General features: G+C 43.8%; 1 protein-coding gene across 1 annotated transcript in view; it reads left to right on the top strand.

Annotated features, from left to right (window-relative positions):
* The first annotated feature begins 89 nt into the window (after window positions 1-89).
* The window catches only part of RIMKLA (ribosomal modification protein rimK like family member A), a 35,511-nt gene continuing 7,611 nt past the window's right edge, over window positions 90-27,989 (top strand). Inside the window, exons 1-4 of the mRNA XM_040231511.1 lie at window positions 90-252; window positions 16,123-16,353; window positions 22,142-22,228; window positions 27,723-27,926. Of these exons, the coding sequence (XP_040087445.1) occupies window positions 90-252; window positions 16,123-16,353; window positions 22,142-22,228; window positions 27,723-27,926 (685 nt within the window). The remainder of the gene's footprint in view (window positions 253-16,122; window positions 16,354-22,141; window positions 22,229-27,722; window positions 27,927-27,989) is intronic.

Below are 27,989 nucleotides of genomic sequence, written 5' to 3'. Positions count from 1 at the left end.
TTTAGATATTCTTAAGTATCCTAATATAAACAGCGGCCCGGGGCGCCGAGGGGGCCCGCGCCCCTCCGGGCGCCGCCGCCCTGGCCGCCATGTGCTCCCAGCTCTGGTTCCTGACGGACCGGCGCATCCGCGAGGACTACCCGCAGGTGCAGATCCTGCGCGCCCTCCGGCAGCGCTGCTCCGAGCAGGACGTGCGCTTCCGGGCGGTGCTCATGGACCAGATCGCCGTCACCATCGTCGGTGGCAACCTCGGTGAGCTAGGTGGGCCCGGGAGGGTGGGGTGGCGCTCCGGTGTCCCCGAGAACCAGCGGGTGGGCCCGCTCATCGGGCCTCCCCCGGCCAAGTCTCCTTTGGGTCACCCAAACCTGCCGCTCTCCCCCGAGAGACCTCTTCGGGTTAGAGAAATTCCCTAACCTTGGGAGCTTTTTTGACCACCAGCATCTGCCCTGAGGGCAAGATTTGAGAACGGGGTTTAATTCACTTAGGAGACTTAGTCTGGAAGGAACTTGAATTCACCTGAAGTCGCCTGGAGGTCCGAGGAAAATGAAGCTAACCCCAAATTAGCAAATTCTGCTTGCTTCAGTACCCTGCCAGTTTAGATTTATAAGATCCAACACTGAATTTACAAAATTTCCATTAAGATGAATGTTTTTAAAAGTTTTCCAAGAGTGTCCAGGCATCAGCAGTGCACTGCATAGACTATTATTCCCAAGCTAGAAACCTGCAGATGGGGAGAAATCAAAGATTAGAATCACCTCTTGAGTATAAAGTAGGAGAGGAGACCTTTGATGGGTTTTCTTTAAACTGATCTTCCTCTCTGAAAGTATTAAATTCTGATTCCAGAACAGTCAAGATTTCAGGTAGAGACCATTCTGGCTGCAGTGATTTCTCCGCTACTGTGTTCTCGAGATTTGGGGAGTGGGGAATGGGAGAGGGGCGGTAAGATATGGTTATCAGCTATGACCATGACCTCAAAAGGTTGTGTGTTTTTAGATATTCTTAATTATCCTAATATAAACAGTTTCTGGCTTAAGAATCCTGGTTTAAGAACCTTCCCCTGGCTTGCAGTGTTTGAGTCTCTGCAGCTTCCAGTATGGAGGTACCCAGAGGGGTCCAGGACTCAAGGAGCTTTGGGTCCACTGAGAGTGCTTCTTGGAATACCATTTATACTGTTTCAACCATGCCTGGTTAAATAAACTCATAATTTGTTACTTTTCTTTGGCAGGGGAAAGGGGGCCTAACTTCTAAACAGGCTACATACATATGAGATTTTGAATATGACCTATTTCTAAGTGGACCATATCTGTTCTAGATGTTTCATCCTTAAATTAATCAAAAACCTTCATAAGTAGTATCAGACTGAATAGTCTGTTGGAGAAATATACTCCAAACATTGGGTGTGATATACATTTAGTCTAAAAGAGTGGCTGTCAACCATAAAGGGCTCCCTGTCTCTAGTCTTGATTTGCTAAAAATCCTCACAGTTAGTTAATGCTGAACTGGATTCCTAGACAAGGAATCAGCAGGATTGGGTTATTATAGTTTTGCTGCTAACAAGTATCTTGGCTTTGCGTTGGCCAGGTCTCTTTATGTCTTTGAATCTCAGCTTTCTCATTTATAAAACTAAGGGTTAGGGTTCCTCCAGCTGTAAAATTATCTGTCAGTACTGTGCTTAAATGGAATGATCTGTCATATTTTACTGATCTAGATCTAGTATATACATCTTTCCACCCCCAAGAGTTTGCTCTTTAAAATTTTTTTTTTCCCAGCCTGTAAAGATGCTTTTTTTGAGATACAGGCACATCATTCTACATCATTTTCCTTCTTATAGACCCATCATGCATTCCGTGAAAGAGTAGGGGAATGCTCTCTGTTTTGTATCTAAAACTCTATTTTAAACAGTCATAGGAAAATAGAAAATTAAATTCTAACGCTGCAGGAAACATTTCCACTCTTTCGTTTAGTGTCTTAAAATTTTGCTGGAATTCCTGTGTGAATGTATCTCAATCTATTCAGAAGCTAGTAGTTACTTCTTTCTAAACTACAAGATCTACATAGTTATTTGCCTAGTCGATCAAGAAAATGCACACAGTTACTTTTTGAAGCAGTTTTAACTTTTTGCTAATTCAGTGATTGCCCCACACAAGTCACAACACATAAAACAAACCTATTAGGTCACTGTTTGTGCTGTCCAAAGCCGTCAAAAGGCTTATTCGGTGTGTGGTGCATGGGGGTATTGATTAAAGCACAAGTAAGTGAGTTCCATGAGAAGACTGGGCTCCTTTGCTTTGCTCAGTGCTGTAACAGTGTCTAAATAGTGCCTCTCACTTACTAGGTACTCAATAAATGTATTTAAATGAATTAAGATATGCAATCTATTTCCCAGTTTCTTCTAGAGTCAGTTATAGAAAACTGTTGGTAATTTGTTAAGTCAAAGTATTCCTCTGAAATAAAGTCTAGAATTTACTGGCTTTAAAATCCAGAAAGAGTTACAATGGTATTGATGTCCTTTCCTATTTGAAAATTATTGTGGGAGGTGGGAAGGAGTTTGGGATCATCCATTCTGACCCCTTCATTTTATAAATGAAAAGCCTAATGATCAAAGAGACGGAGTGACGGATGGTTAACAACCTACTCTAATTCTCAGCCAGTGATAATGGAATAAGTGTATCCTTGGACATCTGCAACCTATAGTATTGCCAAAAAGTTTGGGGTTTTCTGTAAGATGTTATAGAAGAACTCAAATGAACTTTTTGGCCAACCCAGTACCTTTCTCAGTAGATATGAAATTGAACAGAATTACATTACACTGAGGCGAGACAGTGGTGTTGCAGAGTAATGTGATAGTTTAGGCAGTTAAAGTGTCGCCTTTACTCAGGCTTCATATCTTTGCTCCTTTCCATTCTTTCTCTAGATTCATGTGGGAGTAGATGAAGGGGTCATTTTGAGACAAGAACGGGCAGTGACTCTGCCAGTTCCTTAAATTCATTGCCCATCTTCCCTCCATGGAGGCTAGTGGGAACCCAAATCCAGAGATAAGAATTTCAGGTTATACATGAAGTAGAATTAGACAAGAGGATCAAAGTTTTGGATTTAAACACTGCAATTATTTTAAACAGAATAATACAAGTGAACTGAAGAAATGCTGCAAATGCGAGGTTTTATGGTTATTCTTTTTAACCCAGTGGTCTGCTCTACCGAGCATAGATTCGGGAGGGGAGACTACTGGGAGGAGTGAATGACCTTCAGGTGACTGAAGCAATCCTGTAGAAAACACTTTCCGTTCACCTTCCTGCTGGATGTAGCATTATGAGAATCTGTGCATCGCCATGTCCTTCTTAGAAACCACAAGTTCTTCATTTGTTCAACACATTTTTGTTAACTATTCTCAATCGTGAGGATACAGTGGTGGTGAATATGGCACCAAAATGCAAGTAGGAATATTCAAAACGAAACACATGGAGTATTTATCATATGCCATAGGCCAAGTTTCTTTTTACATATTAATCTGATAATTATGTGCCCAGTCAGGGTGTCTGGGCATATGGTGCTGGCTGGCAGTTGGGGACCAACATTGAGTAATTCTGGGCTCAGCACTTTCTGTTTCCTTGCTTCCACTCCATCCCATGCATCAGCCTGCACTGACTTCACCTTGCCCCTTGCACTGAAATTGCTTCTGCCTGAGATGCTCATCTGGTCCAGCTCCCTGCCCCATGGGGAACTCTTATTCACCCTTTATATGCATCTCAAGTCTTTCTTTTCTCTAAAGTCTGTCTTGACTCCTTAACTGGCCCCCAAGCATCTTTCTCTTCCATCTGCTGCCAAATAAGATAGCATTCATTGTATTTTATTGTAATTTACCTATTTACAAAGTTGGTCTTCTCTCACCCCCTAAATGACTGGATATTGCTCAAATGTATGCTCCAGAACAGGTACATAGTAGACCCTCAGTTGACATTTGTTGAATGACTGAATGAAGTACCTTTAAAGGCTAATGCAGCTATGTGAGACTTGTGCTGTAATTAGCTGCTGTGTCTGGGATTTCATGACTGGATGCATAACTGTTTTTGTGATGAGGATGTTTATTTATCTGAGGGCAGAGTCACTGGTGCAAATCAAGTGTTTTGACCACCCACCGGTCTTTACAATTAACTATCTCAAGAAACAAGTAAAGCCCCAAACTCAGGAACAGATACCAAGACAGAAGAGATGAGTCTGACCTGGAAATGAGGATGTGTTACAGTTTGGCTCCTAGGAGCAGGATGATTCAGCATTCTTCCCTTACTTTCAGAGTTAAAACCTTGGTGGCTGTATGGCAGTTTCTAGGTCAGGTTCTTTACATTAAGTTGTCTTGGGAGACTCTCACTTGGTTCTTTGTAGGAATCAGGTGTGTAAGATTTAAGATGTTTGGGTGGGGAGAAATCTTAATTAAATTTGAATGAGGAAATGGTCTTGTCTCAGCCTTGCAAAAGAGGACAGGGGCCTTGTAGAGAAAGGATGGATTCCCATTACTGTGCAAGAAGACACTAGCAAGAAAGGGTACCAGGCTCAACTTTGTGTACGAAGGTTGATCTTTAGCCTTAGTCCATGCTAAAGGCCTGTGCCTGACACCCTGTAATCCGAATAAACCAGCATCCAGCACTAGTGGAAAGATCAGGGAGTGGGTGGAAGCACCGACCATATAATGTTTCCAGACTGACCTGAGTGCTGAATGGATATGCTTTACCCCGTGGGTCCACATTTATTACTGTGGGCTGACCTCCAGGACTGAGGATGGGTTGAAGTGTGGTTTATGTTGATGTTTCTAACAGCTATTTTTAGGGATAGCTCATGAACTCTATTGGAAAACATTCTAGAACTAATAGATGGGGGTCCTTAGTGGATCTCAGAGCCCTACCTTATAGGTTTCTGAATCACTTGTTGTTACTACCATGCCCCCCACCACATTGGTTAAGCTTGCCTGGTAGAAGGGATACAGCCATCGTCAGAGAGATCAGGTCATCTGCATCCATCCATGCCCCTTGTCATTTCTCTTCTTGGTAGAGAGTCCACTGACAGCCAGGTACATTACTGCTAGGCTTATCCCCGCTCCACCAACTTCGCCAGTAGTTAGATGGGCCACGGTACCTATTTCCCAGAGAGACTTCACCTTATTTGAATTTTATATTGTTTTGTTGTAAAACTACAACAGGATCCAAAATTCTCAATCTAATTCTACTTGATCCTTCACTATTAAAAAGTAACTCAAGATTTTGTTGTGAGGAAAGGATACAGTTAAGTTACTATGCATTGAAGAATAAACAGGAATAATGGTTCCTCATTCCTATGACTCTGGTATTGTTGTTGCTGTTTAGTTGGTAAGTTGTATCCAACTGTTTGCTGCCCCATAAATTGCAGCCTGCTCCAGGCTTCCCCATCTTTCACTATCTCCCAGAGTTTGCTCAAACTCATGTTCATTGAGTCAGTAATGCTATCCAACCATCTCATCATCTGTCGCCCCCTTCTCCTCCTAATAGTTTAATATCATTTATCTGTCAGTTAATCTTCACAACAATCCTATTCATTCCTTTACTTCATTTCACAGGTATCAATTGGGTGCCCACTCTGTGCCAGGCCAGGTGCTGTGCTCAGTGCTGGAGACACAGTGGAGAGTAAGAACAGACACAGTCTCCCTCAGTATTATGATTTTGTTCATTCATTTGCTCAATAAATATCTGTTGACTGCCTACTATGTGTAGGGTATTGATCTAGGCATCAGAACAAAACAGACAGAAATCCCTGCCTCTGGAGGAGATTACATTCTAGATGGGGAGACAGAATACAAACGAGGTAAAATATATTAGCATATGGTGAAAAGAGCTAAGGAGGAGAAAAGGAAGGAAGGAAGAAGAAAGAAAAAGTAGCACATTTCTGGGGGCGAGAGAAGGGATTGTAGTTTTAGACAGGGTGGCTGGAGTGGTCTTCACCCAGAACATGAGGTTCAAGTAAAAGACCTGAAGGAGATAAGGACATAAGCTGTTTGGGATATCTGAGGATACGGTGGTTCAGAGAGAGGGAACAGCAAGGAAACCAGCGTGGCCAGAGCAGAATGAGTTAAGATTGAGCATTAGGAGAGGAGGTCAGAGGGGTGAGGATGGGAGGGGAGCCTGTATATAGGGCCTTGTGAGTCATGGATGCACTTTCTATTTTACCCTGGAATGAGCTGGGAATCCACTGAAGAATTTTGAGCAGAAGGGTGATGTGACCTGCCCTACGTGCACAGGGCCATACTGGCCGTAGTGTTGAGAATAGACTGATGGCAGCAAGGGCAGAGGCAGAGAGATCCCCTAGGAGAGTGTTGCTGCAGCTCAGGTGGGAGATGAAGGATGCTGGTTGTTGGACTAGAATGATTTCAGGGGAGGAGGGAAAAGAGACTGGATTTGGGGTATATTTTGAAGACAGAGTTGTCAGGATTTGCTTACTGGATCAGACATTGGACATGTAAGAAAGACTAATCAAGGAGGCCTTCAAAGTTCCAATGTTTTTCCTAAGCAGCTGTGAGAATCAGGTTTACTATTTACTCATATGGAAAGGGTATGAGTAGGTTTGGGTAGGTGGTGAGGATCAGGCCTAAGGTGCCCATTAAACATCCAGATGGAAGTGGTTAAGTAGGCAGTTTATCATATCAGTTGCAATTCAGGGGAAAGTCCTAGCCTGAGGATATCAAAAGTAGAAGCATCTCCTTACACGTCTCCCAGGAGCGACTACAGACAGAAAAGAGATCCAAGGACTGAGCTCTGGGGCACTCCATCGTTCAGTGGTTGGGGAGGGGGAGAATGCATACTCAGTCACTCAGTCGTGTCCAACTCTTGCAACCCCATGGACTATAGCCCACCAGGTTCCTCTGTCCATGGAGTTTTTTCCAGGCAAGAATACTGGAGTGGGCTGCCATTTCCTCCTCCAGGGGATCTTCCCGACTCAGGGATCCCACTTCTCCTGGATTGCAGGTGTGTTCTTGACTGCTGAGCCATTGGGGAAACTCTGGGGAGAGGGAGAGGAACCAGCAAAGAACCCTAAGTAAAAGAAGTAAACCCTGGAGAGTGTGCTGTGCTGGAAGCTGAGCGGAGAAAATAAAGAAGGAAGACATGATGAGACTGTTTCAGCTGTGGCTGGTAAATCAAGTTAGATGAGGACTGAGAATTGACCATGAGATTTAATGGGATTTAAACTATGGGCTTAGCGTTAGTGAGGAGAAGGCATTGGCACCCCACTCCAGTACTCTTGCCTGGAAAATCCCATGGACGGAGGAGCCTGATAGGCTGCAGTCCATGGGGTCACTAAGAGTTGGATAGGACTGAGCGACATCACTTTCACTTTTCACTTTCATGCATTGGAGAAGGAAATGGCAACCCACTCCAGTGTTCCTGCCTGGAGAATCCCAGGGATGGGGGAGCCTGGTGGGCTGCCGTCTGTGGGGTTGCACAGAGTCAGACACAACTGAGGTGACTTAGCAGCAGCAGCAGCAGCATTAGTGACTGTGATAAGAGCAGTTTCAATGAAGTAATGGAACACAGTGAATATACACACTGTCTTAGGAGTTTTATTATAATGGAAAGGTGAAGAATGGATTGATAACTTGTATGGACTGAATTGTGTTCTCCCAAAATTCATACGCTGAAGCCCTAACCTCTGATGTGAATGTATCTGGAGGTAGAGCCTTTGAGTCATGAGATGTAGATGAGATCATGAGGGTGGGGTCTTCATGATCCGATTAATGCCTTTATAACAAGAGTTGAGAGAACTTGATCTTTCTCTCTGTCTCTTTCTCCTTGCCATGTGAGGATACAGCAAGAAGGCAGTATCAGACCCCAGTATCAGACTTCCAGTGTCCATAACTGTGCAAGATAAATGTCTGTTTTTTAAGCCACCCAGGCTATGGTATTTTGTAATAGCAGCTTGAGCTAAGATATTGCTCAAAGATGAATTTGAGAGGCTTTTATTAAAGAAGAGAGAAATAACACCATATTTTATGTTAGTGTGAATGATCTGATAGAGGGAAATGGGAGATTTAGGAGAAGGAGGTTAATTGCTGGAGCATTGCCTTAAATCCCTGAGAGGGGTTGGGATCAAATGCATATTTCAAGAAGTTGGCTTAAGCTAGGAACAAGGACACTTCAGCCACTGTATAACAGAGAAAGTAACCTATTGGCACAGGTACAGGTAGGTGGGTAGATGTGATAGTGGAAACTTACAGAGAAGTTCTTTTCCAATGGCTTCAGAATCATTGAAATAGGAAGAGTCAGAATGAGAAGAAGGTAGGAAGAAGTAAAGATTTGAGGCAAGAAGACAAAGTGTGAAATAGTTGCTTGGGGTTGAGGGAGAGTGAATGGACTAGGGAAACAGAATGCTTACCAGGCAGCAGTAAGGACGGCCTTGAGACCAGCCGACAGGTTTGTGTATTTTTTCTCCAGCCATGCTCCATTGCACAGAAGAACATATGAAGTAGGCAGAGTGGGATCAGGGCTACTGGGATTGTGGTTTAGCCAAGCAAGAAATGGGTGCAAGGGCATGAGGGTGCATGTGTGGTGCTTTACTATGGAATTTAAATAGTGTAAGGGAGGAAGTGAGGGCATGAAGGGGCTGAAGGGCAGTAAAAAGATGGGGGGTCCGTGCATGGTAGTTCCAGATGGTATCAAAGTGTGGCTGGAGTTGGGGTACGAGAGAGGGAGCTGGAAAGATAGGAGGCAGTGGTTGGAGATGGGAGTTATGATCACTGCGTAAAGTCTGGAATGTAACTGGGAGTGGTGGCTGGGCTGGGGTGATGGACAGGATCCTTGGAGGAAAGGGAGTCAAAAGATGGAGAGACCTGGGCATCAGAAGAATTTATTTTTTTAATTTTAATTAATTGACTTTTTTCTTTGGCTGTGCTGGGTCTTAGTTGCAACACATAGGATCTTTGATCTTCCCTGCGGCATACAGGATCTTTAGTTGCAGCATGCGAACTCTTAGTTGCATGTGGGATCTAGTTCCCTGACCAGGTATCAAACTCAGGTCCCCTGCATTGGGATATTGAAGTCACCAGTATCTGTGACAGTGCAAGAGAGTCAGTGAGTCTGCAGCTAAAGCTTCAAGGACAGGGGAGTGACTGGGAGCCTTACAAGACCTGCACAAGTAGGGAGATGTGGGGTGGTTGGACAAGAGTCAGACTGGATGTTTTAGGAGGAGAGAAGGGGGATGGTCAAGCCACAGGGAGAAGCAAGGAGCACGTCTCTCCTACCTCCAGGCCCAGTGACCCTCGGCGTGAGAGAGAGGACACTGCCACAGCTGGGGAGAGGCAGGGATCAATTAGACTCAAAAAAAGAAGAGGAAAGGAACACTCACTGAAAAGGTCAAGGATAGGGGATTTGCTGCCCATTGAGTCCCATCGACTGAGTCCCCTAGAGCACAGAGAAGACGGAGGTGGGAGTGGAAAAGGCAGTATCAGAACTGGGGTGGGTGTGGGTCAGAGTCCAGGGACATGGCCCTGGAGACTGGAGTCTTGAGAGGCTGACGTGAAAGGGGGAAAGGGCTTGATGAGAGTTGTCTTTGTGGTGGCAGGAAAGATTGTGTTGGTGAGGTGAGGGATAGAGGAAGGTTTTCAAGTTCTTCTATTTTACAGAAGAGGAAACTGAGACCCAGGGACATTTTTTGTCTTGCCAAGCTGTTAAATGACAGCACAAATTAAATCAGGTCTCTGACTTGGAGGCCAGTACTTTATCCACTTTGCCATAATTGCCTTTCATCTCTTGTGGCCTCAACTTCTTGAAAGGCCTTTGCAAATAGCCCTGGGATATTCCTGAACTCTGTGTGTATGAGTTGTCATGCCTTTGCAACAAGAGGTAGACATCAAGCTTTTATTAGTTATACATGTTTCTTCTGAGCCAGAAGCATTGTGAGTCGACGTCTCCTGTCTGAAACTTGCCTTGATTCTCTTAGAAATAATCACCTAGCTGTCCCTCCTCCTTTGCTGTCACTGTGCTCTGATATATATGATATATATGCCTGCCAGAGCACTTCTAATACTGTGTTAGAATCTCCCCAGCCCCTGCCCAAACCAGACTGATAACTCTTCTTAATACCCAGGTGCTCTGTAGAACCTCACTGACATTAATTACAGTTGTCTGTCTTCTTTCTTCTTAAATCCCAGGGATGTTGTCTCACTCACACACCTCAGCCCCTGTGCCCAGCCCTTAAGACGGTGCCTGGATGCATGTTCCTTCACTGTCAGAGGCTCTCCCATGGTGCTTTGCTCTTACATTTGATGGCACCCCTGCCCCACCCCTTGTCTTGCATCTAACCATCAGTACCTGAATCTCTGCCTGACGGCTTTCTCTGGTTACAGAAGCTCACTTTGTCCACACATGTATGGTAAGCCAGAAGGGCCAGGGAATTAACACCACACCCCTGGATCCGCTCTCAGCCAGACTTAGAATACATATAAAATTATAAATCACTAGCTCCCTCGCCCCTTGGGTGTGGTAACCAAGGAGTGTGCACTAGACCATTTGTTATTGTTGCCCAGCAGGATTAAACTCTGGGTGCCAAGGTCATCACTCACTTTCTAAGACACCTTTTATTTGCAGCATTGTCTTCTCCACTCCCCTCCCAGTGTTTCCTGAAATTACCACCCTGATGATAAACCTCTTGTACTTCAGTCCTTGTCTCCAGGAGTCCTGCTGGGGAAACCCAAAACTAACACTGGGTTTGGCCCAAAGTAGGTGTTCAATAGATCTTCACTGAATGACTGCGTGAAATGATAGATGTGTGTTGAGTGACTGAATGATGTCAGTATCTTTCTCCATAAGGAGACGATAAACTCCTGGTAGGCAGAGACCACCTGGCTTATCTTTGTATTCCTGTGTCTGACTCATCGCAACAGTTCAATAAAGGTTAAACTGAATTAAATGACCTCAAAATAGCATCTGGTGGAAAGAGAAGGTGGCCTTATAATGACTGTGAGTCTTAATGGGGTGGGGGTGCAATTTTCTTTGAGCATCGTAACAAAGACCTTTAAAAGGGAGGGAAGGGCGGCATCGTAAGAATAAAAATAACTTCTGAATGAGGAGATGCTGGGGGGTAGGGTAGAAAAAGACCAGAGAAAATGTGGAGAGTGATTGGGACGAGCCAGATCATGTTTGGGATGACACGTATTCCTCCTAGCACGACGTGGTAGTGCGCAGCACTTGATGGATTATTATCCACTTAATTTATAGCGTTGCTTCCTTTCTCAGCTTTACTGCCAACCATGGCTAGTAGTAAACTTGATCCTACTCAAATGAAGTGGTTCTGAAAACTCGTGTTAAGTGAGGTCCTTCGCTGGCTTTCCCGCTATTGTGTTCTGCACTTTTTCTTATTTCTGCCACTTGCTTTGTAAATGAAGTGTTTTTTTCCTAGCATACAAGAAGCCAGTTTGGGTTTTTTTTTTAATCAGTTATTTATTTTTTGTCTGTGCTGGATCCTCGTGGTTGCATGGGCTTTTCTCTAGCTGGGGTGAGCAGGGCTCACTGTCCGTTGCAGTTGTGCGGTCTTGTGGGGGTGGCTTCTCTCGTTTTGCAGCAGGGACTCTAGGGCCCACGGGCTTCAGTACTTGGGGCCCCTGGGCTCTAGAGCACAGACTCAATAGTTGTGGCACACAGGCTTAGTTCGTCCACAGCATGTAGGATCTTCCCAGATCAAGGATCAAACCTGTGTCTCCTGCATTAGCAGGCAGATTCTTGAGGACTAAGCCACTGGGGAAGCCCTGCCGGTTTAGTTCTGAAGCTTGCGTTTTCGTTGTGAAGCCAGGGATGTACACGTGTGTATATGAATGAGTCTCTGTGCCCACACATCTAAAGGATGGTGACCCACTGGGCGTCTTAATCAGGTCTGTGTAAATGCAAAGACTTTTGATAGTCAGCCCAGTACAAGGGTTCATATACAAGATGTCATTTTTTAAAAATTAAAGCGTAGTTGATTTACATTGTTCTGCCAATCGCTGCTGTGCAGCAAAGTGACGGAGTTACACACACATATACATTCTATTTTTATATTCTTTTCCATTATGGTTTTGAATACTCTCAATATCCATAGGATATTGAATATAGTTCCCTGTGCTGTACAGTAGGACCTTGTTCATTCATTCTAAATGTAATAGTTTGCATTTACTACCCCCAAACTCCCAGGCCATCACTCTTCCTCAGCAACTACGTCTGTTCTGTTCTTTTTTTTTTTTTTAACAAAACATCTTTAATTTAAATACAGTAATACATATGAAAGTTCTTAGCAAAGTCCCTCAAACACAAAATGTTAGGCAAATTCAGACCTTTTATTATCCTTGACTCTTCCCTGTATTTGTATGAATGATTGAAAATGAGTTTTAATTTTTAGAGCTCTGCTTTCCAATAATGACTTATTTCTAAAGCTATTTCTCTGCATTATTATGTGCATTTCTCTGCTGTTGTACATATAAATGCAAAAAGTCTAGTTTTGTAGAATTAATGTAATCCAATATATAAGTTAGGAAGAAAAACAGGCTCAATTCTTTGGGAAAGTTACTCATTTTTTCTATCTTGTTTTTAATACATTAAAAATATCTCCAAATATAAATAATAGAATCAAAAGGATATCAGAACATAATTACCCATGAAACTATATTATTCTTTTTGGAAGTAAATATGGAGGAAATATTGTGGTTTCAAAAAGTTGATTCAAGCGAGGTTGGTTATTCATCACTGTACTAACTAGTTTGGGATCTGATCATTCTCACAATCTTATGGACCTGTTTGGGGACAGAGTGATCATTTTAATTGAAAAAAAAAAAAAGTGGTTCAAGGCTAAATAGTAAATCTCAAGCCCAGTCTAGGAGCCTAAGAGATCCCAAATATCCCAGAAGCAACTCAGCTCCTTTCCCTTCACCCTGATGTCCAGGTCAAGGTGATACCCAAGAGCACTAGGGCACTTAATCACATGAAATCCCTTGTTATTGAGGGAACGAGCCCCTTGTGGTTCAGGGCTTTCCTTCCATCCCTTGCCAGCAAAGCAGAAGCCTGCCCTCTCTGAGTTCCTGCATCAGCCTTTCATTCCCTTGGCTTAAGGCCCATAGATTGCAGTGGGAATGTTAATGATCCCAGAAAAGGTGACACATTAAGCTCCATCCTTTCCTGAGAGGAGATATTTATGGGAAGAGGGAGAGAGATTACTAAGTGGTTAAAGGCTCAAGAATTCACTGACAGGTTTGCGGAGCACCAGCCTTAAATCCAAGCTGTTCTTGGCCATGGCTGTGCGGAACTACTGTTCCTGCTGACGGATGCCATCACAAGCTGCAGACTCTTGTCTCCTGCTTCTAGAAATGTTTAATTTGGACAAGGTGCCGTGACATGCTGTGCTAAGTCGCTTCAGTCATGTCTGACTCTGTGAGACTCTATGGACTGTAGCCTGCCAGGCTCCTCTGTGCATAGTATTCTCCAGGCAAGAATACTGGAATGAGTTGCCATGTCCTCCTCCAGGGGATCTTCCCTCCCCAGGGATCAAACCCACATCTCCTGCATTACAGGCAGATTCTTTAACACTGGCACCACATGGGAAGCCCAAGGTACAGACAGCAAAGAAAATGATCAGGGGGCAAGTGATGTTGCCCCATAGCATGGATGCTGGAGCTGGGTCAATGGGCAGAGAAAGAACTGGTTGCACTGATGTTTTCCCTAAATCCATCGTGCTCCTCTCTGCACAGAGCTGGAGGCCAGCACAGTCAGAGACCACATCTGTCTAACTGCTTGCAAGAGCCTTTTCAGCCCCACGTTAATCCATTCCATTCTTCGTTTATTAAAGGCTTCAGTTGGAATGAGCCAGGCCCAAAGATTTACCTTTGGAGAAGAGAGATGAAGTCCTGGTAAGACTTCTAGGTGTACGTGAATCTGCTTGTCGAGGCTGAGCTGTCTCTGTCCACATGTGGTTGGTATTTCCAGAAATGACTGAATTCCTTCCTTCCCATTTAGAAGTTTAACTGTTTGTCTGTGGTCTCGTGTTGAGATTTAAAAGCCAGACGTTTCTGCTGCTTCTCATCTCTCTAGGTCACTTTTCTGTTGCAAAGCCATTTTCTCATCAGGTGGTGCAAATCTCCATAAGTCATCCTACCTTGCTCCGTAGAATGTCTGTGCAGTAAAAATGCCAGCGCCTTGCGTATGCATAGCATTTCGTAGTTCTTAAAGCATTTTTGCATATATTACCTCATTATGTAATGTCGTTCTGGGCTGTCGCTTTTCCCCCGACTGTTCTGTATTTACTCACCTTTTTCACCAACTTGAATTCTTTTCTTTCTTCTCCTACCAATTTTGAGGATATTACTCAGGGTTTGCTTTTTTCCCCCTTTCAGATTACTTTCCCCAGGGGCTATTAGTGGCAAAGGAAAAAGCACATATAAATGATACCGGTTTCTGATGGCAGAGTGAAGATAACCTGAATGCTCTTTAGACATCATCCCTGAGAATTGCGTTCCAGTTTCTTGGGTTCACACTGTCCACAGAAGTGCTAAAAACAATTTAACTTAATGACTGCACTTACTCTCTGCTTTAAATTGGTGAAACATCTAGAATGGGAGGAAACTGTGCAAGTTAGATCCATGTGGTTGTTTTGTGGTTTGGGTTTTTCTGTTTGGTTGCTGTTGTTTTGTTTTGCTTAGAGTTTTTGTATTGATATTATTCATCCCCGAATAAAGAAATAGTAACATCCTTAGTAACTTTTATTTTCTTGAAATTAATAACGGTTGTGCACTTTTTATCACTTAACAAAATCAAAAGCCTATAACATGATTCTCAAACTGTGTTTAAAAGGTTTTCTGTGGAGCATGTTAGAGACTCCTTTAGGGTTCACTAAGGCAGACCAAGTAATTCCCTGAACTCAGTTCTCATTGCTCTCTCCAGTCCACTTCCTGTCTCTGTCACTGTATCCCCAAATGCTGAGTGCACTGGAGATGCCTAGTTAACTAGTAAGAGTAATACAAACCATAGGCTATCAGGGTTGAAAGAGATCAAGCAGGTTGCTGTGAGCTTATCTAACCTTGACATTCCTTCTGTGCCGTCCTCCAATGACCTAATGAGTCTCAGCCCGTTCCATCCTAAGACACCGGAAAAGTGTCCCTTTCGTTGAGCCCAAATCTATCTCTGTGTAGCTTCTATACAATTAAACAAACATGGAGTGCCTACCATGCACCAGATACTGTTCTAGGGGCTGAGGACACAGCAATGAGCAGTCAGACAAAATAATGCTCTTATGGATAGCTCCTCAGCTCTATCTCCTGAGGTCACAGAAGACAAGCCAAGTAATTCTTCTGCATGGAACCCTACAGAAAATTGAAGACTGCACTCCTGTTCCTCTGACTCCTCATCACAAGCTAATACTCCCAGCTCATCCAGTGTCATGCAGCTTTAAGTCCTTTGGGTATACAGATCAATTGTTTTGTGATGCATTCTAGTTTTTCTTAATATTGAATTGACTTTTAGTAGATTGATTATTTTTTAAGTTTTTTGTTATAAAGGTAATACACAGTTGGAGACATTTTGGAAAATATGGATAATTATAGGAAATCATCTATAATCCCATTACCACTGTTTAAATGTTGATATACCTTTTCTAACTTATATCGATAATTTTGTATCCTTTCTTTTTCACTTAACATTGACATTTTTACATTCATTATATTCATAATATTCCAGATGACTTTTAAACATGAAATCATGAGAGTAGTAAAAATACCTTAAGTGACTTATCCTGCATTCCCTGTCATTGTCTCCAGCCTCCTCAGCCACTAAGTTTTAGGGAATACTATTAACAGTTCTATATGGAAGGAGGTACCGGACTATATTATCTCCTATGGATTTTTCTGACTTGGGTCATTCTCGGTACACTGCCCTCCTCCCCTGCCCCCATTCATTCTTTTGTATTTCCTCAGTGTACATTTGCTTAGAGTATAAGATGGACAGTAGCATCTCATTACAACAGGATATTCAAGTGCCATTTTCAAGGCTCTTCTTTCCGCTAACTTCAGTCTTGAGAAATCTGTTGGAACCAGTGCTTCTGGTGGGATTAGATGACAGCCAGCACACAGCTCACTTCTTCTTTTGATTGCAGGCCTGCAGCTGAACCAGAAGGCACTCACCACTTTCCCAGATGTGGTGCTCGTCCGCGTGCCCACGCCCTCCGTGCAGTCGGACAGTGACATCACCGTCCTGCGACACCTGGAGAAGCTGGGCTGCCGCTTAGTCAACCGCCCACAGAGCATTCTAAACTGCATCAACAAATTCTGGACGTTCCAGGAGCTGGCTGGGCATGGGGTCCCCATGCCAGACACCTTCTCCTATGGTGAGTGTCCTTAAAATAGAATTGAAACTTGTTTTTCCAAATTGCCTGCATCTCTTATGTTCTCTCTCCCCAGAAGCCCTCTAGTCGCTCTTGTTGGCTTTCAGGATGCATCTGTTCATCTTAGTTGAGTCAATACCTTGAGTCTGTATCATAGTCGTTCCCTCTGTCTGAAATGTCTTTGCTCCTTTTTCCCTGGAATTCGTTCATTAAATATGTAGCGGGGACACACTATGTGCCAACCACCACTCTAGGCACTCTGCTCTAGCAGTAAGCAGCAGGTCCTGCTCTCAAGGCGTTTCCAGTTCATCAGGGGCAGAGGACAGCAAGTAAGCAGGCAGTTTCAGTGCAGTAAGTGCCAGGATAAGAGTTAGTGCCAGATGGTATGGGTTTACATAGGAGATGTCCTAACTTAGTTTAGGATTTTGAAGACTTCCCAAAAGAGATAAAGCTGAAGTTATCGAGCTAAAGCAAGGTGGGCAAGGGAGCAGTCTAAGAAGAAAGCAGAATATAGAAAGATCTAAAGGTAAGAGAGAACATGATCTATTGGTGTTATTTTGAGTAATTTGTAGAATATCAGGGAACTAGAGTTGAGATATATGGCTAGAAAGATAAGAAGTTGCCATCTACAGTATATGAAAGAGGTTGGGGTAATCCTGAGACTAACAGGAAGTTATTGGAGGGCTTTAAGCAAGGAAATAGCCTGATGAGAGGTCAGAGTGTCACTTTGGCTACACTTTGAAGAAGGAATTAGACCAGAGGTAAAGTAGAGACAGGATATATAGTAGTGAAAGTGAAAGTCGCTCAGTGGTGTCTGACTCTTTGTGACCCCATTTAGTCCATGGAATTCTCCAAGCCAGAATACTGGAGTGGGTAGCCTTTCCCTTCTCCAGGGGATATTCCTGACCCAGGAATCGAACCAAGATCTCCTGTGTTGCAGGCGGATTCTTTACCAACTGAGCTATTAGGGAGGCCATATACAGTGGTAGGCTCTATAAACAGTGCAGGTGAGCCATGATGGTCGAAACTAAGGTGGTTAGAGTAGGAATGAAGTGAACAGATTCAAGATTTAAGGAGGAGACAAATATGAGGATGTGATGATTGCTTGGGTGTTAGGAGGGTGGAGAGGAATGAAGAGTGACCCTGGTTTCTGGTTTGGGCCACCAGATGAGAAAGCAAACACTCAATGAGTGTTCCAGGGAAAAAGAGAAACAGACCGGTGGGTAGGACAAGGCATTATTGGGAGAGATTATTTGGGTTTAGGACACATTCTGTTTGAAGTGTCTATAGTAAGCAAGTAAAAGTATTCAGTAGGCAGCAGATAAATGAATCTGGAGCTCCTGAGAGAGGTGTAGACTATGGAAGTAGATGTGGAAACTTCCATTATGTTCAGTGAAATCACAAGAATGGAGATTACTCAGGGAGAATATGCAGAATGAAGAGAGGCCTGAGCTGCATGAAATGGTTAAATGGTAAATTTTGTTATGTCTATTTTACCATAATAAAATAATAAAAGAGAGTTTGAGAGAGAATCCTTTAGGGAATAGGAAAAGGAAGAAGAACTTACTCAAGAAGCCAAGTAAGAGCACCTGGAAAGGTGAGAAGAGAAAGAAGAGAGGTGCCAGAAGCCAATGGGAAGAACATACCACGAAGAATGGTATAATGGAAAGTGGTGTGTGATTCTAAAAAGACACATAAAATAAGCACAGAGACGTGTGTTGGGTGTAGCACAGAGAGTTCAATGACTACAGCTTCACTTTAACATTGGAAAGAAAAACTGACCTGTCAGGGATGAGGAGGTGAGTGGGATGTGAGGAAATGGAAGCCCTTTGATAGCTTGATCACAGGAATCAGTTCATGTCAGTTCAGTAACTCAATAGTGTCTGACTCTGCGACCCCATGGACTGCAGCACGCCAGGCCTCCCTGTCCATCACCAACTCCTGGAGTTTACTCAAACTCACGTTCATTGAGTCGGTGGTGCCATCCAACCGTCTCATTCTCTGTTGTCCCCTTCCCCTCCTGCCTTCAATCTTTCCCAGCATCAGGGTCTTTTCAAATGAGTCAGCTGTTCACATCAGGTGGCCAAAGTATTGGAGTTTCGGCTTCAACATCAGTCCTTCCAATGAACACTCAGGACTGATCTCCTTTAGGATGGATTGGTTGGATCTCCTTGCAGTCCAGGGGACTCTTCAAGAGTCTTCTCCAACACCAGAGTTCAAAAGCATCAATTCTTCGGCACTCAGCTTTCTTTATAGTCCAACTCTCATATCCAAACATGACTACATAGCCTTGACTAGACAGACCTTTGTTGGCAAAGTAATGTCTCTGCTTTGTAATGTGTTGTCTAGGCTGGTCATAACTTTACTGCCAAAGAGTAAGCGTCTTTTAATTTCATGGCTACAATCACCATCTGCAGTGATTTTGGAGCCCCCAAAAATAAAGTCTCTCACTATTTTCCCATCTATTTGCCATGAAGTGATGAGACCGGATGGCATGATCTTAAGTTTTCTGAATACTGAGCTTTAATCCAACATTTTCACTCTCCTCTTTCACTTTCATCAAGAGGCTCTTTAGTTCTTCTTCACTTTCTGCCATAAGGGTGGTGTCATCTGCATATCTGAAGTTATTGATATTTCTCCCACAATCTTGACTTAGCTTGTGCTTCATCTAGCCCAGTGTTTCTCCTTATGTACTCTGCATATAAATTAAATAAGCAGGGTAATGATATACAGCCTTGACGTACTCCTTTTCCTATTTGGAACCAGTCTGTTGTTCCATGTCCAGTTCTAACTGTTGCTTCCTGACCTGCATACAGATTTCTCAAGAGGCAGGTCAAAGGCTTTGGCATAGTCAATAAAGCAGAAATAGATGTTTTTCGGGAACTCTCTTGCTTTTTCCATGATCCAGCGGATGTTGGCAATTTGATCTCTGGTTCCTCTGCCTTTTCTAAAACCAGCTTGAACATCTGGAAGTTCACGGTTCACATATTGTTGAAGCCTGGCTTGGAAAATTTTGAGCATCACTTTACTAGTGTGTAAGATGAGTGCAATTGTGCAGTAGTTTGAGCATTCTTTGGCATTGCCTTTCTTAGGGATTGGAATGAAAACTGACCTTTTCCAGTCCTGTGGCCACTGCTGAGTTTCTGAGTTTCCCAAATTTGCTGGCATATTGAGCGCAGCACTTTCACAGCATCATCTTTCAGGATTTGAAATAGCTCCACTGGAATTCCATCACCTCCACTAGCTTTGTTCATAGTGATGCTTCCTAAGGCCCACTTGACTTCGCATTCCAGGATGTCTGGCTCTAGGTGAGTGATCACACCATCGTGATTATCTGGGTCATGAAGATCCCTTTTGTACAGTTCTTCTGCAACTGAGTGGCTTCACTTTCACTTTTCTGTGTATTCTTGCCACCTCTTCTTAATATCTTCTGCTTCTGTTAGGGCCATACCATTTCTGTCCTTTATTGAGCCCATCTTTGCATGAAGTGTTCCCTTGGTATCTCTAATTTCCTTGAAGAGATCTCTAGTCTTTCCCATTCCATTGTTTTCCTCTATTTCTTTGCACTGATCACTGAGGAAGGCTTTCTTATCTCTCCGTGCTATTGTTTGGAACTCTGCATTCAAATGGGTATATCTTTCCTTTTCTCCTTTGCTTTTGGCTTCTCTTCTTTTTACAGCTATTTGTAAGGCCTCCTCAGACATCCATTTTGCTTTTTTGCATTTCTTTTTCTTGGGGATGATCTTGATCCCTGTCTCCTATACAATGTCATGAACCTTTGTCCATAGTTCATCAGGCATTCTATCAGATCTAGTCCCTTAAATCTGTTTCTCACTTCCACTGTATAATCGTAGGGGATTTGATTTAGGTCTTACCTGAATGGTCTAGTGGTTTTCCCTACTGTCTTCAAGGTTGTAACTAAGGGATGATTCAGGGTCAAGGAATGGGTTTTATTTGTTTAAGATGGGAGACGCCTGAGCGTGTTTAAAATACTGCTGCCATTTTGAACTGAGAGGTTGAAGATACAGCAGAGGGAGGACACTTAATATTGCAAAATCCTGAGGAGGTGAGACGGAAAGGGGTCTGAAGCCCAGGTTCAGGGATGGCCTCAGATAAGAAAAACCCCTCTTGGGACTTCCCTGGCACTCCAGTGATTAAGACTACATACATCCTGCAAGGGGTGCACGTCCAGTCCCTGGTTGGGGAACTAAGATTCCACATACCATCAGCCATAAATAAATAAATAAATAAATAAATAAATAAATAAATAAAGGGCCTTCCTTGCATTGTATTCTAGGGAAGGACAAAAGGATGGTTAGGGAGGAGTTACCTTTATCGGTGGGTATCAGGAAGCTAGGAGTTCTCTTCTTATAAAATGTTTTCACTGTGATGATGCCCCTGTTTATCTGCATTGCCTCTATATGCTGCTTTACGTTTTTAAAAATCATTAGCACTTTTGTGACAGGTCTTATTAGTATTTCAGAGTATTTTGCTTTGCAGAAAAATTGATGAACTATAACACCTGTGGTAGGAAGAATAATGGTCCCCTAAAGATACAAAGGGGCTTCCCTGGGTGGCTCAGTGGTAAAGAATCTGCCTGTAATGCAGAAGACGTGAGTGTGATCCCTGGGTAGGGAAGATCCCCTGGAGAAGGAAATCCCAACCCACTCCAGTATTCTTGCCTGGGAAATACCATGGACAGAGGAGCCTGGTAGGCTACAGTCCATGGGGTCACAAAAGAGTCAGACGCAAGTTAGCGACTAAACGACAACAACAAAGATGCAAAGGTGCAGGAAATCAAGGCAGCTTATAAAACAATTTAGAAGGATTTTAATACGTATTAATATTCACAGTTTTTAAATGAAGGCCTAAAGGAGTATAGTGGAGCCAATTCAGTCATGCCTTAACGTTGGATGAGACAAATCTCAGACTTGGTTTCTTTGGATTATTTTCTACCCCTGTACAACAATCTCCTGAAAACTCAGCAGCTTAGACAACACCCATTTACCAACTCACAGTTTCAGAAGGTCTGAAGTCTAGCTATGGCATAGCCGGGTTCTAAACTCAGGTCTCACTAGGATGAAATCAAGGTGCAGCTGGGCTGGGATCTCATCTGAGGTCTGGGGTCTTCAGGCTCACTGGTTGGCATTTAGTTCCTCGTAGTTGTAGGACTGAGGTCCCCGCTTTCTGCTGGCTGTTAACTCAGGTCCATTCTCAGCTCCTAGGGGCTGCCCGCCTGGCCCTGTCGCATGGACTTCTCTCCAGTTCACTCCCCCAAGGCCAGCGGGAGAGTTTCTCTGATGCTTCACCTTTTTTTACAGGGTTCACCTGATTAGGACAGGGCCCACCAAGAATATCTCCCTTTTAATTAATTCAAGTCAACTGATTATTAGCCTGATCACAGGAATGCTGTCCCAACATAGTCACTGGCCCCTCCTACACTTGGATTATACAGGGCATGTACACCAGCGGGTAGGAATCTCCGGGGCCTTCTTAGAGGTCTGCCTACCCCAGCCATGATAAGGGAAAAAAAATCCCTGCCCTGCCCATGGGCTTGTCATGACGATGACATGAACTGGAGCACGTGAAGCCTCTGCCAGGTAGAAGCCCCGGATAATGCCGCTTACCTACTCTCTCTGCTCGCACCTTGGATGACAGGTACAAAATACAGTCTGTCGGATGGAATGGGTTCAAATTGCTTTAATCAAAGAGACGCGAGGCCTCTAAAGAATTCCCACAGAGACCCCCAACCATTAGCCTCACCTTCCCTGACTTTCGCTTTTCTTGGCAGGTGGACATGAAGACTTCTCGAAAATGATCGATGAAGCTGAGCCGCTGGGCTACCCCGTGGTGGTGAAGAGCACGCGCGGACACCGGGGTCAGTGCCCTCTGGCCCGGTTTCTGATTGGGCGGCAGCTCTGCGGACGAGACTCTCGCCCCGCGCTGCAGAAGCGCGGCTCAGAGAGACGGAGCTCCCCCTGGCGGAGCTTGCGGTGTAGTCCTCAGCTCTGTCCCCTTTTTGCTGTCCCCACTATTCTAGCTTTGTCCACCCCCTTCCCAGCCCTTCCCTAGACTCTGGCAGTAGACTCCTGACTTGGTTCTGACTGGTTTCCCGAACTCCACTGCCAGTTCCTCCTCTCGTCTTTGTGGGAATCAGTTTCTCTGGAACATAGATCTCTTCTTGTCACCCCTTGGCTGAAAAACCTTCCCAAGAGCTTGTGCTGCCTGTTAGACACAGTTCCTTTTCCTCACCCTGGAGGAACAGTGTCCACATTCCTTGGCAGCCTGCTCTGGCCACCCGAACACTCCATAATCCATTCTAGCCTAGACTGTGTCTCCTGCTCTCTTAAAAAAATCTTTGTTCTCTTCCCTTTTCTGGGGATGCTGCCTTCTTCTGTGCTCTAGTGAGCTGCTGCCTGTGCGTTAAAGCCAGCTTCACGTCATTTCTTCTCCCTCCACAACTCTGGTCTCTTTCCCTCTCTTCCAAAGTTAATCACTCTTCTCTTTGTTTCCGAAGCGCTTCATCCTTGCCTCCAGCATAGTACTATGCTTTACGACAGGTATAGATTTCTGTGCCTTTCCCCCTTTTCTACTGCAGCTGCTCAGAGGTGGGAACTTAGTCCTGCCCATCTCTGTCCCCAGGACCTCATACGGTGCTCAGGACACAGTAGTTGAAGAGGATGTGTGCAGCCAAAAGTAGTTCCCCTCCCCTGTGGTATGTGAGCGGGTACCTCCTGATGATACCCAGATGACATCCTTTACTGCTCAGGGCATCTGGAGTGACAGGAGGTACCCTGGGTGGACATGGAATGAGCAGTTCCCATGAACCTGACCCACCCTGCTCTTGGTCTTCGCTGTGTAGAGGGTAGAGACGTTGCATTGCAGGGTGATGACTACTGTGACATGCAGGTCCTAGCACCTGTTTCAGCCTCACGGAGGGGGGGGCCCGCTCTGCCCTGAGGCAGGGAAGGCTTCAGTGGAAGGAAAGGAGACTTCGGTTGGAATGTGGAATTTGAACTGGGTAAGCAGCATGCAGAAGCTGGGGTGGGCAAAGCAATCTGGGAAAGGAGTTGAGGAGTAAGAGAAATGAGTTGGGATGGTGGGGTGGGGCTCTGAATACTGTTCAGATATACTGCAGTGCAAAAATGCAGTGTCTCAACTAGTTTTTTTATTGTCATGAAATATATGTGAAATAAAATTCAACTGATATATATTGAGTGCCCACAAAGTGCCAGGGGGATACAGAAAGGAGCAGAACAAAACTTCTTGCCCTCAAGGAGCTCGCATGGTAGAAAGGTAAGACAGGTGATAAACTAAAGAGCAGATGTAGTACTTATAGATGTTTTTAAAATTAAGAGAGAATTCATAAAACAAAAAATGTACCGTTTTATGTTGTACAGTTATGAGGATTTTAGTATTTTTACTCTTCTGTACAACCACTGTGTAAATAAATGTTAGTCACTCAGTCATGCCCAATTCTTTGCAACCCCATGGACTATAGACTGCCAGGCTCCTCCTCTGTCCGTGGAATTCTCCAGACAAGAATAGTAGAGTGGGTAGCCAGTTCCTTCTCCAGGGGATCTTCCTGACCAAGGGCTCAAACCCGGGTCCCCTGCATTGCAGGCAGATTCTTTGCTGTCTGAGCCAGGGTAGCCCCCACTATCTAATTCCACAATATTTCCATCACCTCCAGAAGAAACCCTGTACTTGTCAAAGGTCAGTCCCAATGGCCCCTCCCCTAGTCCCTGCCAGCACCTAATCTACTTTCTGTTTCTATGGGTTTGCCTCTTTTGGATGTTTCATATCAATGGAACCATACGATATGTGGCCTGTGTCTGGTTTCTTTTAGTGTAACATTTGTAAGGATCATCCATGCTGTAGAATGGATTGGTTTTTTATCCTTTTTATGACTCAATAGTACTTTATATGGAGATGTCACATTTTGTTTATCTGTTATCCATTGATGGGCATTTGGGTTGTTTTACTTTGTGGCCATTACGAATAATGCTGATGTGAATATTTGTGCACATATGTGTGAACACATGTTTTCATTTCTCTTGGGTATATATATATACACCTAAGAATGGAATTGCAGGGTCATATGGCAACTCTGTGTTTAACATTAGGGAAACTACCAATGTTTCCCTACAGCGATGTTCCACTATAGTTATGCCATTTTGTATCCCTATCAGCAATGTATGAGAGTTCTATTTTCACCACATACTAAATAAAACTTTTATATTAGGTATATTAATTGGCCTAGGCAAGTGATGTAAATAGTCACCATACCGCCACCGTAAAAACAAGTCACAAACCAAAAAGAACAAAAATACATGTTTGCCAAGCATTAGTAATGTATAGGTCTATTTTACAGATTTATTTTTAAATTTTTAAAATCTTTTTTTAATTGAAGTATAATTGATGTGTAACATTATATTAGTTTCAGGTGAACATCATAATGATTCAATATTTGTATATATTGTGAAATGATCACAGTAAGTTAACATCTGTCGTAGGTACAGAATTTTTTTCCTTATTATAAAAACTTCTAAGATTTACTCTCAGCAACTTTTAAATGTGTAATTTGTTTTTATTACAGTTTTAGCCCTTACATTTGGAGTGTTTGATCCATTTTGAATTCATTTTTATATGTGGTGTGATGGAGTCAAATTTCATTCATTTGCCTGTGAATATCTAGTTTTCCCGGTATTATTGTTGAAGAGACTGTTGATTCCCCACTGAATACTCTTGGAACTCTTGGCAAAAATCCAAAATTGACCATCTGTATGAGGGTTTATTCTGGGCTCTCAGGTCTGTTTCATTGATCTGTATGTCTGTCCTTATGCCACACTGTTGTGTGTGTGAATCAGTCACACAGCGTGTCTGACTCTCTGCGACCTCATGGACGGTATGTAGCCCAGCAGGCTCCTCTGTCCATGAGATTGTCCAGGCAAGAATCCTGGAGAGGGTTGCCATTCCCTTCTCCAGGAAATCTTCCTGACCCAGGGATCAAACCTGGATCTCCCCCATTGCAGGCCGATTCTTTTGCCACCTGAGCCGCCAGTGGAAAGTTTTGAAATTGGGAAGTTCAAGTCCTCCAACTTTGTCCTTTTTCAAGATTGTGTTGGCTATTCAGTTCAGTTCAGTCGCTCAGTCGTGTCTGACTCTTTGCGACCCCATGAACCGCAGCACGCCAGGCCTCCATCACCAACTCCCGGAGTCCACCCAAACCCGTCCCATAAATTTACGTATAAATTTTAGGATCAGCATATCAATTTCTCCTTCCCTGGTGGCTCAGATGGGAAAGCGTCTGTCTACAGTGTGGGAGACCTGGGTTTTCCCTGGAGAAGGAAATGGCAACCCACTCCAGTACTCTTGCCTAGAAAATCCCATGGACAGAGGAGCCTGGTGTCCAGGGAGTCGCAAAGAGTCAGACACGACTGAGCGACTTCACTTTCTTACTTTCACTTATCAATTTCTGCAGTAAAAGGAAGTTGGAGTTTTGGTAGGGATTACATTGAATCTGTAGGTCAGTTTGGCTCAGACGGTAAAGCGTCTGCCTGCAGTGCGGGAGACCTGGGTTCGATCCCTGGGTCAGGAAGAGCCCCTGGAGAAGGAAATGGCAACCCACTCCAGTATTCTTGCCTGGAGAATCCCATGGACAGAGGAGCGTAGTAGGCTTCAGTCCATGGGGTCACAAAGAGTTGGACACGACTGAGTCACTTCACTTCACTTCCATCTTAACAATATTGTCTTCCAATTTTTGAATGTGGAAGGTCTTTCCACTTATTTCAGTCTTTAATTTCTTGCAGAAATGTTTTGTAGTTTTCTGTGAATAAGTCTTGAACCTGTTTGGCTAAATGTATTCCTTTTGATACTATTGTAAGTGGCATGGTGTTCTTAATTTCATTTTCAGATTGGTTGTAACACACAGCATCTGAGGGGCAGTGGATAGTGAGTGAACAAAGTTGTAGCAGTTGTTAGGCTCTGAGATTTACATGGAAATAAATCTCAAGAAGGCAGTGGACTCATGCAAGATGTGCCCTTCAGAAAGTTACTAATCTTGTGGGCCCTAATTTTCCTTTTCTGTCAAACAAAAATAGCTATACTTGTCCTAATGCCTTCACAGAGATAGCATGAAATATAAAAGATATAATTTAAAAAAATAAAGTATTTGGCACACAGTAGATAATTAAATAATCTTAGTACTCTTCCCCTCACCTCACCCTAGTTTTTTCCCTCCTTACTTTAAAACTGTAGCTCCTTAATTAACTGGAGACTAAGCCCCATATTGGAACCTCTGAGCCAGGAACCAAGGAACCTGTTTTTAGCCCTCATTTCTGCTGAAAATCCTCCCAGTACCTATCATTGAATCCCAGCCATCTGCTGCCAGATGCCAGATCTCCTAGTGCCAAATGTCCAATGACCAAGCCATGTTTTGGAGGTTACTTTTTGATCTTATTCGCCACTGGGGACTGATACCCATCCCTCTTTTTTTTTGAGACTTCAGAAATGTCCCACTCTTTTTAAGGTAGTAACACATCTTAGGAAGACCATCTCTTTGTTCCATGTTTGTTAACAAGGTTCAGGGTATAGTATGTTCATGTCAGATTTGTAGGGGAAACCCTTCAGGCCCCCCTGCTCAGATCTGTTAGCTAATGTGCAAATGGAAAAGCAGATGTCAAGTAATTCAAAAGCGTAAGTGATTCAGGCAGAAAATAAAGAATTTGGAATCAAGTAGGAATGCTTTCCCCAGACATCAATAGAAGTATGGGTCATTCCTTTTAGAATTAAATGGATATAGCCAAATAACACATTTCTTATGTTTGAAAGTTCAGGACGTCTGGCAGTGGCTACTTCTTGAACTCCCATAGTATTCAGCACTGACCTCTCCTAATGCCGTATCAGGCTGTGTCATTATCTTTCGTGGCCTCTCTCCATCTCACCTGGAAATTTCTCTAAAGTATGTTCAGTTAATTATGTTCCATAAACATTGATTGACACAGTGTAAGTTTGGGGGATTTGAACAAAAGTGAGTGAGACATGGACTCTGCCAGATCAGCATCCTCCAGTTTTGGAACCGAATTAACTAGATTCTTAAGATTTTATTTCGGCCTCTTCTGTGTGTTTCTGGAATACATTTTTATTTCATTTTGGAAAAAAAAGCATTGTGAACAGAGATGGAGGTGAGTTAAACCCAGGGACAATAAAATTTGAGAAGACACAAGAGTCAACTCAGAGAAGTTGAAGGGGCCAGAGTGAGGCAGGTTGGGAAAGAATGGTTGACTCCGGACCGGGAGGTGGGATGGCAAGGACTGTGCTCAGAGGCGTGTCTTAACTCCCTTTTTTGCTCTTTGTCTTTCTTCTTAAAGGAAAAGGTGTTTTTCTTGCAAGAGATAAACACCACCTCTCAGACATCTGCCACCTGATCCGTCACGACGTGCCCTACCTGTTCCAGAAGTACGTGAAGGAGTCCCACGGAAAAGATATCCGGGTGGTGGTGGTCGGCGGCCAGGTGATAGGCTCCATGCTTCGCTGCTCCACAGATGGGCGGATGCAGAGCAACTGCTCTCTTGGTGAGGCACCGGAGCTCAGGGTGGGACTGTTGGTCAGGGGAGGCCACCGGGGTTCCTCATCAG

This window comes from Oryx dammah, unplaced genomic scaffold (genome assembly GCF_014754425.2).
Source record: "Oryx dammah isolate SB20612 unplaced genomic scaffold, SCBI_Odam_1.1 HiC_scaffold_28, whole genome shotgun sequence".
Classification (NCBI taxonomy): domain Eukaryota; kingdom Metazoa; phylum Chordata; class Mammalia; order Artiodactyla; family Bovidae; genus Oryx; species Oryx dammah.
This window is presented reverse-complemented; position numbering and strand designations above follow the sequence as displayed.